This window comes from Astatotilapia calliptera, chromosome 8 (assembly GCF_964374335.1).
Source record: "Astatotilapia calliptera chromosome 8, fAstCal68.1, whole genome shotgun sequence".
Classification (NCBI taxonomy): Eukaryota; Metazoa; Chordata; class Actinopteri; order Cichliformes; family Cichlidae; genus Astatotilapia; species Astatotilapia calliptera.
In genome coordinates this window covers 3,807,767-3,821,693 of record NC_137429.1, presented here as the reverse complement: position 1 = coordinate 3,821,693, position 13,927 = coordinate 3,807,767, and the positions used below count along the sequence as shown (strand labels likewise).

The 13,927-nt window shown below is 43.2% G+C and overlaps 1 protein-coding gene across 3 annotated transcripts in view; it reads left to right on the top strand.

Moving 5' to 3' along the window:
• Positions 1–13,927, top strand: part of LOC113028019 (SRC kinase signaling inhibitor 1) — a 140,941-nt gene that overhangs the window by 82,419 nt on the left and 44,595 nt on the right. For all 3 annotated transcript variants that reach the window (XM_080305290.1, XM_080305292.1, XM_080305293.1), the window contains one exon: positions 10,803–11,004. In XM_080305290.1, coding sequence (XP_080161416.1) covers positions 10,803–11,004 — 202 coding nt within the window. The remainder of the gene's footprint in view (positions 1–10,802; positions 11,005–13,927) is intronic.

Sequence of the window (13,927 nt, the reverse complement as noted above, 5' to 3'; positions counted from 1 at the left end):
GATGGCCCCGCCCCTCCCTGAGCCTGGTTTTGCTGGAGGTTTCTTCCTGTTAAAAGGGAGTTTTTCCTTCTTACTGTCGCCAAAGTGCTTGCTCATAGTGGGTCATATGATTGTTGGGTTTTTCTCTGTATGTATTATTGTAGGGTCTACCTTACAATATAAAGCGCCTTGAGGTGACTGTTGTTGTGATTCAGCGCTGTGTAAATAAAACTCAATTGAACTGAATTCATCAACTTCTGCTAACAGGTGATGTGCTCTGTCCCTGGGCCGCCTGAAGCCCTAAGACATTTAGCTTTCATGATATGGTGTCCTGAATGTTGGGAGCTCTTTTGGTCGCATAATTCCCACTATGGGCGCTGCACGCCGTTACCTAAACCCTCTTTGACAGAATTTTCTTTAAGGATATTTAACAGGAAATGGATACTGAAGCAGCAAATTAATTCATTCATAACTTATGTGCAGTTTTTCATTGCAGAATGTTCAGTGGTCAAATATTCCCACCCTGCGAGAACCACTGCTCAACAGCTAAATTCACTGTTGTGCTTTTTAAGAGAGCAATAATCTGAGAATAAATACAATTATTTTGTAACAGGCGCTCAGTTAAGTCACAATGAGGCAAAAGCATCAAATTGAAAGGCACTGGAATTATCCTTGACTATACATGAATACACAAAACAAACTATTATTAGTGTCAGACGATGTGGGAGGGCTTACGGATTGATTAAAAAAAACATCCAAGTTGAGTCATTTGCAGAAGTAGCACACAAAAATTGTCGATTAATCCACGGCTGAAAATAGTCCTTAGCTAATCGAGTATTTCCTCCTTTGTGCTATAAGTGCCCATCTGTTTGTAAAATGACTGTGCCTGTTTTCATAAAATGAAAGTGTATATTTAGGAGTATTTCTTAAAGACTTCCAGAAATCACTGAGCTTGAGAGCTGAGCATCAGAGACAGGGTAGGGACAGATGGGCACATTGTTGGTTTGGGTTTTTTCAGAGGATCGTCGACAATAAGAAATTAGAGTGACGGCTTTATCCTTTAACGGGGCGACCGTGGCTCAGGGGGTTGGGAATCGCATCTGTAACTGGAAGGTCGCCGGTTCGATCCCTGGGCTCTCTGTCCTGGTCGTTGTGTCCTTGGGCAAGACACTTTACCCTACTTGCCTACTGGTGTTGGCCAGAGGGGCCAATGGCGCGATATGGCAGCCTCGCTTCTGTCAGTCTGCCCCAGGGCAGCTGTGGCTACAACTGTAGCTGCCTCCACCAGTGTGTGAATGTGAGAGTGAATGAATAGTGGTATTGTAAAGCGCTTTGGGTGCCTTGAAAAGCGCTATATAAATCCAATCCATTATTATTATTATTTAACACAGACAGACAATAACAAATGCTCGACTGTGCTGAAAGTGCTTGAATATCGGTGCTTAATTACATATACATCCAGCATATGTACTTTGCAAAAATAGCCTCTTTTATTTTGATATATGGCTAATCTCTCGTGTTACAGTTTGCATCTCGTGCTCCTTTCGTCATGTACGTTCACAGTAGCTCTCTCGCTGCCTCGTCTGTTTAGCTGGTGACAAACACACATGTTGGCTTTTTTCCCATTCTCCCCCTATTTGTTGCTGGTCTGCTGCCCATACAGGATTGGTTATCGCTCCTCTTCCTCTCAGGGAGACGGGGAGTCTCGCCTCCTCTTCTGATGCAATAGAAACCCCTGCAGCAGTGCACCGCTGTGCTCATGTGTGTGAGGCTGTGTATGTGTTTAATAGTCCCCTACTATTCCCCCTTTGATGTCTCCAGCTTGCTAAATGCACACAAACATCGGTGGCGCTCGTACTGATTGGACGCAAGCAAATGGGAATATAGATTCTTATATTATATCACACATTTCCTCTCACACGCTCCCCTTGCATGAGGATTTTCAGCTCGTCACCGGGGCTGAACATGGATTCAAACACCAGGCAGCAATTGCTGCTGACAGTGTCAAAGACACAATGGAGCAGAGTGCTGCATAATTCTCCTCTTTTCATCACTCCCAGCCTCACTTATACAAATATTAATGCTGCATTTTACATCTCTTGTCCGCTTGTCTTTCTGTCGAGAGTGGCCAGAGTAATCACCGCCTATTGTCGCTTTTTCTTTGCCTTGGTGTTTAATTTGGGGCGGGGGGGTGGACCATACTGTGGGGCTTAGATAGGGAGTGGGGATCCTACTGAAGCTGCATCCAGTATTGCACTTGTTCATCAGCCTTCTTCGTTACTGAGGGAATGATAATGGGGCCTACTGGGATTATTTTGTAACCATAGTGACGAAGCAGAGGAAATGTTTAAATATGCATACCTGGCTTTATTACATCTTGTGTTCCTCGAACCTCACCGATGTTTATCAGGTTATGTCTGTGTAGCTACTAGATTTTGTCATTTTTATAAAACGGATCAAAAATTTGCATGTTTCATGTGAACAGAAATATTTTTCTGTGGATCAGTTTTAAAAATATAACGTGTACATGTGAACGTAGCTCAAGGCTGAAGTGGCACAAACGGCAGTTCCTTCGGTTGTCGTGGGCATGGTTGGTCTTATTATTATTATTATTATTATTATTATTATTATTAAATACATATATTATTTGTCACATAAACAATACAACATATAGTGAACATGCAGTGAAATGCTGGTGTCCGAGCTGCGGGCAGGATGCAGTCGTAGGGAGAGAATTTCATTCATTCAGCAGGGGTCCAGAGAGGCGCTTCTCCTCCTTAAAAAGAGCCAGTTGAGATGGTCCCCTCCTGGGTCAGGTGTTCCAGGCATGTCCTCCCAGGAGGAGACCTGCTGGAGAAATTATATCTCTCATCTGGCCTGGGAATGCCTCGGTGTTCCCCAGGATAAGCTGGAGGAGGTGGTTGATGAGAGGCAGGTTTGGACCTCTCTGCTTAGGCTGACCTGCGAGTCGTCTCGGGATAGGTGGAAAAAAATGGATGGATGATTTGTTTGTTATTATTTTAGATGTTTTTCCTTTTATTGGGATGGTTGTCATATATTATAGAAAAATTATATGCACAATGCACCACACATTTCAATGGCAAATTATTAGTTTTTTGCATGATAACTTGTGATAATTTAATAATGTGTCTTTGTATTTAACAGCTTATTTCAAGCGTTTTTCTTCTTCGCTATCATTTTAGAGTTAACGTGTTCATAAGCAGCACTTAAAGGATGATAAAAGATGATTAAAGATTAAAGACAGTTTTTGATATTGTCCATAAAAAAGTAATCAAAATTTATTTTGATATGTGAGTGTTTCTTAGTTTTACACTAGTTGTTTCATTTTTTTCACCAGGAGCATCCCTGTTAGATTAGTGTCTGCTAGGAAGCTAAGTGGAATCACTGAACTGGACTTTTCCAATGTGTTATTGCCTTTAAGAACATTTTATAGTCTTTTTCTCTTCTCAGCAGTCTCGTAAATGTTTCAGTAATGAAGAGAATCATCCACTAAAACTTTTATTTTCATTCAAAGGACATTTTTTAAAGGATTTGTCTCTTTTGGGAGCCCAGAAGCATTGCAAGACACTTGTTCGTCTTTCATGAGTCTTACACAGAGAATATGGCAGACAGAGCAGTTTCCATACAGAGACATCCCCAGACTACCCGTGCCATATTTGTCCCAGTGAGCTAGCTCATCTCTAATGCATTCAGACAACTGCTTCTGTGGCCCTCGTGCTGTTTGGCTGTTGATATGATGCTTGGTGGAAAATCGCTATTCCCCAATCTGACTCGGAGAATAGCCGGAGCGTTTTCCGCCGCTAAAAGGCTTAGGAGGCCGACTGCTGCAGCGCTCCCCGACTGGCACTGCGCTGAGGCACGTGGCCAGAATCACTTATTGACACTTCACTGCCATCTGCCAAGACTGCGAGGTTTGTTTAGCAGGCTGAACTCTGTGGAAAGCAATAACTGGATGAGAACTTCCCTCTAGATTTTATGTGAAAGAAAATGATCCTTCACTTTAGGCTATATAACTGAAGTAATGTAGAGATGAAAGGCTGTATTTACACCCCAGACTTGGCCGGCTGTAGGGTTCACAAGGGGTTTTTTTTATTATTTATTTTGTAAATAAACTAAAATCGGGTCACATACACTTTGATGCTAAAGTATAAAAGCTCAGATCAAAATACTTCAAAATTGTCAATAAGGAAAATCCGAGCAGGGAAATGAGCAAAAGGCTCCCTGCTCTCATGGAGGTTTTGCCTCTAACTCGAAAACAAGTGCCCTTGAGCAAGGCAATTAACCCCCAGCTGCTCCTGCGAAGCTGCTCTGTGGGAAATAACAGAAGACTGCGGCTATATCGGGCAGCGCACCGCTGAACACATCACGCGTGCTCCTCCTTCACCTGCCTCTCCCCCCTCGGGCTGTTGTTGCAAAGATGTGCGGCCTGCCGACTCGCATCTTCCAGCCGAGGCTGCTTTGTAAAAAGTCCTCGTATGATGTGGCACCCAAACATGCCGTTAGGCGGGTAGGGATTGGGATGCTCTCATTTGTGAGTCTCACTGGAAAGGAATGCCACGGCATGTAGAGGTAATGTCCATGAAATTGCTGGGTCCAGGGGTGTGGCAGCTGTGTCAGGGGTGGGGGCTCTGCACAGCTGTGCACAGCTGCATCTTAAGTCAGTATCTTGTGTGTTAGCTGGTAGTAACCATTCAGAGTTGCCACACTGAGGTTTGGAAAGCATCAGAAAGAGCTGTGAATATTTTTACAGAAGCCTCTAAAGAGATCAAGGTGAGGAGCTAATGAAGCTGAAGCTCTTTTCATGCTTTTAAACAAGAATCTGGAAGTAGAGGTAAGGGTCAACTGTGCTGAATAGAACATGATATTTAGTGTAAATCTTTTCAAAAACTCAGTGAGAGGTTTTTAAGTTATAAGTAGCACGATATTGTGTTTAACTTGATTCATACTCTTAATAACACCACATGTTTTTTCTGCCTGGTATTAACTGAAATTGTTTAACATTAGCTGAACTGAGAGTCATGTTTCAGCTCGCACTGAGGTAAAAACCTCAATCTGCCATTTTCTTTCCTGCAAAGAATAAATGTTGTTTTCTATAACACTTACAAAAATGTCAAATGCACACTTGCCACCATGACACCAGAAAGGCTGTTAAAAAAGATTAAAAATCAAAATATTCACACTCTGCTCCTCACTTGATATTTTCTCTTTTTCAAACTGTTCTCTGTACCAAGAGATGGTTGTGTGGGAAAATCCCAGTAGATCTGCAGTTTCTGAGCAGCCAGTCTGGCACCAAGAACCACGCCCCCCTTCAAAGTCACTAAAAATCACCTTTCCTCTCTATTTCCTTCTACTTAGCAGGTCCTCTTGACCACTTCTATATGCCTAAATGAGCTAATTAGTGAGAAAATGTTAGTTTTAAGGAATCCTGGAGTCCTGCCAGTCATGTGACAGAGCTCGAGGGGCACCTTGACACTTGAACTGTCTGCATTCCCACCACATTCGCCCAGATCCCTGCAGAGATTCCTGCTGGTCTCTGGAGGATCACTGGGGGAGTTTTAAAACAGTAGAACAGCACAGGAATGATTAAATATGGTGCTCAGGTGGGGATAAAAGGTCAGACAGAGGTCTGAGGTGCCTTGACACAGAAATAGTTGAGCCAAAATTGATATCCAACAATAGCCAACCAAGTCACCATTTTTCCCACATCATTCTTCCATTTTAAATAATCAGGGTGATTGTGTTGGCTCAGGATTGTTGCCGTGATCATAACATCGCACAGAGTTCACCTCTCCCCGTGCTGGCAGTAGGAACAGACCTGGTGAGCAGCCAGCTGCTTGTTTATTGTCATGGAAAAAAAGACACAGCAGATGACTAATGTTTCAAGATATTAAATTGATTTCCACTTAAATTAATATATCATATTTCATGTGACAGATAAGAAGTGGCTCGTTACTGATAAAGTCAGGGAGAAAGCAGGTTTTTTAAGTTACTGCCTCGTGTTACAAGCTGTTGAACCACAGACTGTGTTTCACACAGGACCGTAGAGTCCTGCGCAGGTAATGCATCATGGTCTGAATCTGGTGTTTTTTTCTTTAGTCATTAAATAGTGATAAAGCCCACACATTTCCATCTGTGCTGGTATCAAATTGTTGGTTTGGTGCAATTGAAAGCCGGGTTTACACGAGTACATTTAAAAAGACATGAGCTCAAACTGCAGGTGGCTGGAATAAACCAGGCTATCCTTTGCAGTACAACACCGAGGAGCATTTTCTACATAAAAAATGTATTAATGGAAAGTTGACAGTTTTATTCTGTAACGGCTCATATAGTCTGACAAAGGTGGAACAAGTGAAATTATCCACGTTGTCTTCCTTCAGTGATTACAGTTCAATTTGAAAGAGAAAGCCATGTGATTATGTGCACCGCCCTTCTGTGCTCATGAAATTCATTGAATCTCTCATGCAAGAAAACGTATGCACTGGATGCTTCAGCTTTCAGGGAAGACTGATGTTTAAAGCACTCTGTGTAGCTGGATCGACTTCACAGACCTTTGTGTCCATTGCAGAGTAATAAGACTCTGAGAATGCCTCCTTAAGCAAGGAGCCTGAATATATTCAAGCTAAACAGAGATAAGGACAAAATTTATTGACTGCAATCAGTCAGTCCAGTGTCTCAGCAGGGCTGGAGCCTGTCCCGGGTGTCACTGAGCGAGTAACCCATTTTATTCATATTAGGAATCATTTTTTATGTAAAACAATAGCTTATCCTTATTTTGAAGAGCTAATGCTAACAAGCTTGATTAGCAAGCTGTGTTCATGAATTGTATATGAGCAAGCCACAAACGCCTGCTAATTAGCGCCGAGTTGTAAACCATCCTTCCTTCCAGGACTTCTGCTGTAATTTCTCCAGCATGCCCTGGGGTCTCCTCCAAGCTGGACATGTCTGAAACACATCACTGTATAAACACATCACTTTATGAACACATCACTTAATAATTCATTCACAGAGCAACAACTTGGGGTTCAGTGTGCTCACCCTCTGGCCAGGAGGAGCAACGCTCTTCCACCCCTGCTGGAGCCCCGCTGCTGACACCGTTCCCAGTGTGTGTAATAATAATCATTCACAGTTTATTTGGTGTGTCCTGCACCTCTGCAGGGAGGATTCATAAACTGGTCACTTAGTTAATGCAAAAACAATGTAAGTAGTGATACACGATGGCTAAAAAAAATAATCTCTGTTGGAGTAGTAGAGTAAAGCAGCAGCTTGTCACTGAGTCAGGCAGAAGGAGAACTAAAGGTTATGTGGTTTGTGTATAAGATCAAGTCACTGAACTGAAACACTCTACTGTGTTTGCACTGATGGTGCTTTCTGGAGCATTTTAATGAAATTATTTCACCATTCCTGTGGGCTGCTGTGTGAAACAGACCATCCAAGAGGTTTGTGAGTCAGATTTAGTGAGTCGAATTATTGCATTTTATTATTCTGTTGGGGATGAGTTGGTACCCCGAGTATCACGGGGCCTTGTTCATGAATTGTGGGAAGAAGGAAGGAGAGACTAACTATGTGTTGGTTCGGCATCTGCACTGATGTGCTGATGCAACACTGGTCTGCTGTGGTGAAGAGCGGGCTGAGTGTGGAGGTGAAGCTGTCGATTTTTGTTCCTCACTCTCAGTTATGGTTATGAGCTCTCGCTAGTGACTGAAAGAAAGAGATCACAGACACAAGCGTCCATCCAGAACGTCTCCCTGGATTATGGGCGGTGTTATTGGAATGGAGATGGTGTTTCTGCCTCTAAAGTGTTTGTCAGTATGCAGGCTGAACCTTTCTCCTTCAGAACCCACACATCATTTAGCCTTTGATGCTACGCCGCGACATCAGAAATGATTTCAGTAAAGCACGAGATGAAAAGAGTTGCTTTTAATCACTTCAGTGTAAAAACGAATCACTTGGAAGAACAGGCAATAAAAAGAGCACTTGTCATAATTTCAGAATTGCTAAGAGCACTTTTCTTTGAAACATCTGATTTTTTTATTTATTTATATATCTGATTTAGCGTTATCCGACCTTTCAGAGGTTCTCTGGCTCTCTCGAGGCCTTAGCATTACACAAATCAATTTTATGTACACTTCAGATTTGAAAATTGATCACGCTTTCCATGAGATTTGAAAAATATATCACTGTGCATGTGTTTCTTTGCCCAGCTTATCACTGCAGCCAAAGTCATTTTAATGAGTCTTGTGAGGGGAGTGTGAGGGAGGAGGTCCTCTGGGAGAGATCCTGTGGGAAGCTTTATTGACTGTTACTGTGGAAAATAAAACGGCGGAGTTAAACGTACAGCCAAGCTTCACGTCTGTCTGTTAACCGAAATTAAAAGAGAAAATCTTTTTTACTCTGTTTACTCTCCTCTTTCTCTGGTGAATATACGCTCTGTTTCTAACCCTTATCTGCTCTTTTTCCCTTCTTCCCTTCACGATTCGCTGAACACAAACTTTATAATTCCCAGCTCTTTTCTCCCCGCCAGCTTGATTCTTGTGCGCTGGAAGGCAGAAGGTGTGCAGTGTCTGGCTGTCGAGCGCACTCCGAGACCATAAATCTCCAAACATATGAGAGGAGGCACACATAGTCTGTCAGCCTGTTCTCTGTGTTAAAAGACATGTGGGTGCATGTGTTTCGCCCTATTTTGTTTTTATTTAAATCAGAATCAGAAATCAGAATCAGAATACTTTATTGATCCCTGGGGGAAATTATTTTTTGTTACAGTGCTCCATTTTAAACCAACATTAAGACAAGACAGACAATACACTAACTAAGAATAGTACAATATATACATATATATACATACATACATACATAAGTCACTTATAAATAAATAGTTGGAAAAGAAACATGTGTAGTTGTAGCAGCAAACAGTGTGTTAAGTGGATGCGTTGTACAGGGAGATGGCCACAGGCAGGAATGATTTCCTGTGTCGTTCAGTGGTGCTTTTCGGTAATCTCAGTCTCTCACTGAGCGAGCTCCTGTGACTGACCAGCATGTCATGGAGTGGGTGGGAGGTGTTATCCAACATTGTCTTTATCTTGGACAGCACCCGCCTCTCCGACACCACCTTGAGGGAGTCCAGCTCCATCCCCACAACATTGCTGGCCTTACGGATCAGTTTATTAAGTCTGTTGGCATCTGCGACCCTCAGCCTGCTCCCCCAGCATGCAACAGCATAGAGGATCGCACTGGCCACCACAGACTCATAGAAAATCCTCAGCATTTTCTGGCAGATGTTGAAGGACCTCAGTCGCCTCAAAAAATAGAGACGACTCTGGCCCTTCCTGTAAAGTGCTGTGGTGTTTTTAGCCCAGTCCAGTTTATTGTCAATGTGTACTCCAAGGTATTTATAGTCCTCCACAATGTCAACACTGACCCCCTGGATTGAAACAGGGGTCAAGTGTTTCCTGGTCTTCCTGAAGTCCACGATCAGTTCCTTGGTCTTTGCCACGTTGAGCTGCAGATGATTCTGCTCACACCACGTGACAAAGGAGTCGACCACAGCCCGGTACTCTGTCTCATCATCCCTGCTGATGCATCCAACCACCGCAGAGTCATCAGAAAACTTCTGAAGATGGCAGGTCTCTGTGCAGTGGCTGAAGTCTGTGGTGTAGAGGGTGAAGAGGAAGGGGGAGAGGACAGTCCCCTGTGGTGCCCCTGTGTTGCTGATCACCTTGTCAGACACACACTGTGGGAGACGTACATATTGTGGTCTTCCTGTCAGGTAATCAACAATCCAGGACACCAGAGAAGCATCCACTCTTGAAGGACTCTTGAAATGATATTAATGAAGAAAGAGCAAACCCCCAAGAGATAATTTAGTGGAGCAGACTGTAAGTGTGCATTTTATCCTCAGATTTGATGTCTTTTGACGTGATTGTTGGCGTTTCCTACATGTTTGCGCACACATGCGTGGCCCGCTGTAGCCTCCAGAAATCAAACAGCACCCATAGAGTGTTAGTGAGGACTAAGCAAAGAGCACGGATGCATAAGACAATTGGGGCTGGCTTCACGTGGCACTGTGGGAGCTCATTACTGTAGTCTTTGGGCTGGAAAATGTCTGTCAGTAAGGATTCATTAAAAGCCAACCTGCTGCAGGAGCTCCTGGTAGGGCTGTAATGAGAGGTCCTTCTCAATTTGGGCTTCCCAGTGGTTTCAGATTGGACAGGTGAAATATTAGCAGCAATCTGCATTACAGATAGAGGGGCTGTCCAGGCCAGAGTTTGGATTTGCTGGGGTCATTAGCATCACAATGCCCCAGTTGGCTCAGTTTTTTTAGGAGCATTTGAAACCACCAGGCTCTCGGGCACGTGCTCTGAGCCACCAGCAGAATATCATCCATTTATTTCATCTTCAGAAAGATTTCAGTCAGCACCAGCTGCTGCCTCCTACATATCAGAACATTTAGTGGAAACATTGTTTGAATAGTTTTTTGTGTCCCATTAACGCAGGCGGCCCTGAGTTTGACTCGTGGGTTTGTTTAACCTGGCTGTCTGAGCTGCTCTAATTTTAGGGTTCGGCTCACTTTGTTTTGAGTCTCTGTGCGTAGATGAAGACGTAAAGCTTCTTTGTCTGAGGTTAAATGTGTGTATTTGTGCTAAAAGCAGGTTTTTACAGTCTCTTTTGTTTCTTTGCATTGATTTCCCGAGGCCAATTTTGTTTGCTTTCTGTTCTGCATGTGTTTTTGGTGTCAGCTCATTGATCGCTCTGCATCATCCGTGCTTTTATTTTTCTCTCCTGACTTCTCGACTTCTGTCTCGCAGACTCGCACGCCACGTGTGACACGACTCAGCCCGACACAGCCAGCTCTCGCTGACCAGGCCAGCAGGGTATCCTTCGCGTCAGCCGAAAATCTGGAGAGCATGTCAGACCCTGATATTCCCATCGGCTTCAACAGGATGAACCGGCTCCGCCAGAGCCTGCCGCTGGCCCGCTCGTCCAGCCAGGCCAAGCTGCGGGCGCCAGGTCAGTCCGCTGTCTTTGAGTAAAATTGAAAAATTTCATATCTCTCATATTTAGATTGTGTCGAGGCCCATCTGTGATATCCACTCAGCAGAAATGACGAAAACGACTTGAACCCTTCTGATTCTGTGCAATAAATGAGATCATGTAGGGGTTAGACATGTGCACGTACAATCTGCTCACGGCGATGATGACTACAAACTTTCTACAATAAAATCCAAAGATGTTTCAGGAGATTGGAGCCTTCAATTATGCAGACAGCTTTTAGTTTCATTCAGCAAAATTTTTATTCAGACTAAAGTTTAAAATCTTGACATTTTAGGGTGTGGTTTTCCTTTTTCCTGTTTATTCATAAAGTCTCTGTAATGTTGTTTTAATAGTAAGTTATTTCAGTGGGAAAAAAACACCTCAGTTGTCATTTTAAACTCTGTGCGGGTGAAATCTGTTTCTCATTTCTTTGAACCACAAATGAGAAGTCGGGACAGGATTCATCTCCCAGTAATAACATTTACTTTTTTTTAATGCAGTCACACTTTCAGACTTCTTTGGCTGATTGGTCAGAGATAACAAGCTTGTTACTCCAAGGATGGTTCCCACTGCTTCTCCAAACTCTGAGTTAAATTGCTGACTGCAGATTGACGATTACAAAGAAGTGATGCTTGAGAGAAAAACACTGTTACAAGTACTGATTTTTTTTTAATGTTAGCTCATTTTATTTGAGGCTTATTTTTTACTTCTAGACTAACTTTTGAGATTAAAAACCTTTATTTGTGCTGACATCTCTGCTGGTGGCCATTACTGAGACTCCTTTGATTAAAGGGGAGCTTTGCCAACAGCTCTTGGCTTAAATTTGCCCACTGCTGCACCCATTGGCTCAGTGAAATCCTCACACCAGAGAAAAATGTAGAGCAACTGACTCACAAGACATTTATCGATATCAATGCTCCCCCAAGATGTTTTTTTTCACCGCCCAGAAACTCTGACGCAGGTGTGATGTGATGATTGACCTTGTTTCCGAGTCATTGGCTCCAGCCCCAATAATGCTGGGAACCGGAGATCTTACAGCCGATGCAATGCAAGTGTAAAGCAGGACCAATGGAGTCAAGGGACTGTCCTACTATCTTTATTGAACTATATGAGGGTCTGAAGGTTAAGTCACATTTGGTGGTGCGCTCAAAGGCACAAGTCAGAACTACTGTGCCAAAATTCAGCAGTGTCTGTAGCTCAATCTTTAAAAAAATAGTGTGGTTTCACAGACTCGCACAGAAGGGCTGGGACTGGAGGGATGTTTGGCTGCCCACCTCTCATTAGAGAGTGATAACCCGAGCCTTCAGACATGCACTGCACCCCTGAAGCTTCGTAAATATTACCCAGGGGAGCTGAACGTGAGAATAGAAGTGTCAGACTCGGTTGGATCAAACATTAAACGGTGTTTAATGTTTGATCCAACCAGAGCTGGAGCTGGTTGGAGTACTGTGTGGTGTCTGAATGAGCACCTGTATGAATAGAACAAGTCATTATCCACAGAATTTATGACAAACAAGTGGGTATCGTGTGTCCTCGTGTACGCTCTACCCGAGCATATCCCTCTGCTAAAAGTATTTCCAGGAGTCACAAAAATGTGTGAAAATGTTTGTAAATGAGTCCCAAATCACCGTTAGCACTGGCTTTGATGTGTTCACTCAATTTCAACCCATCAACCCCATTCAACCCTTCTAAACTGTTGTAGTTTGAGCTTAGCATAAGCACATCCTGACTGAGCCACTGCACAGCTGTGGACACAACTTACCTTGACTTATGAAAAGTTTCTGACTACAGTTGGTTACTTGCACAGCAGCTTCCCCTCCCGAGATCCTCAAACAAACTACACGTCAGGTCCTTTTACATGTTTGACCTGTGAAACGCAAATTTTAGTGCTTTCGCTGCGATTCGATACTGTTTTCTGATTCCCTTTAACATTTTATTCTCACCATTCGTCTCCACTTTCTTCCTGGTTATGTTTGGAGCTTGATATGAGAGTAAAGGTTGTCTGATTCCAGTCACTGATTCAAATCTGTCCACTGAGGTTTCATTTCATCAGCAGTCAGCACAGCAGGCGGAGCTAATTGACTCTTATTTTCACTTCTTCTATCAGCCTTCATTTGTGGACGTGTATTGACAACCTCACTTTGATTGATACGTCGGGCGGCCATCACTCGCTTAATCTGATTTGATGTTTCTGACAGGCAGCCGTAAACAAGACACATTAGCTCTGTTCCTGTACGGCACTGTCCTCCTTCAGGTAATGTTTGAGTTGACTGAAGGCATCGAGTGTTAATCTAGTGAAGCTGGCAAGGCCCTCTGAGTGTCAAGTGAAAGTCAGACTTCAGTGCACTGCCTATAGGAGTGCTGAATATAAACAGAGCTGTCTAATGCCTCCAAATGATCTCGCCGAGTTACCTGTCGTCTTTGATTAATGGCCGTGGCAGCAAGCGAAACCATTTCCTCCTTAAAAGCATCTTTATAGCATTTGCAGGACACAGAAAATGTAGGACAAGCCAGAAAAATGTCAAGAGTTTCAAATGTTTTATACCACATAAACAGCATATTAAGATAAGCATCAACTCTCTGTGAAACGTTCTATCATTTCATTTCATGTTTGCTCTTCTTCATGCTTTACCAGGCGGTAGCGCAGGCGTCAGTTTTTTTTATATTATCCTCAATCGTGAGCTAAAACCCCAAACGTGTAAGTTGCCTCCATCCTTAGGGATATCTCACCATCACCTCCGCCCTTCAAAAGGTTTAAACTGTTCTCTAAAAACGAGCCTTTTACATTATAACACATCTGAGTCAGTGTTAATTTTACTTTCTGCACTTGGAGTCGGTGAGAATTTCACTGCGTCCACTCGGAATTCCAGCTTCCATTTAAAGTGAGGCTGATAATTAT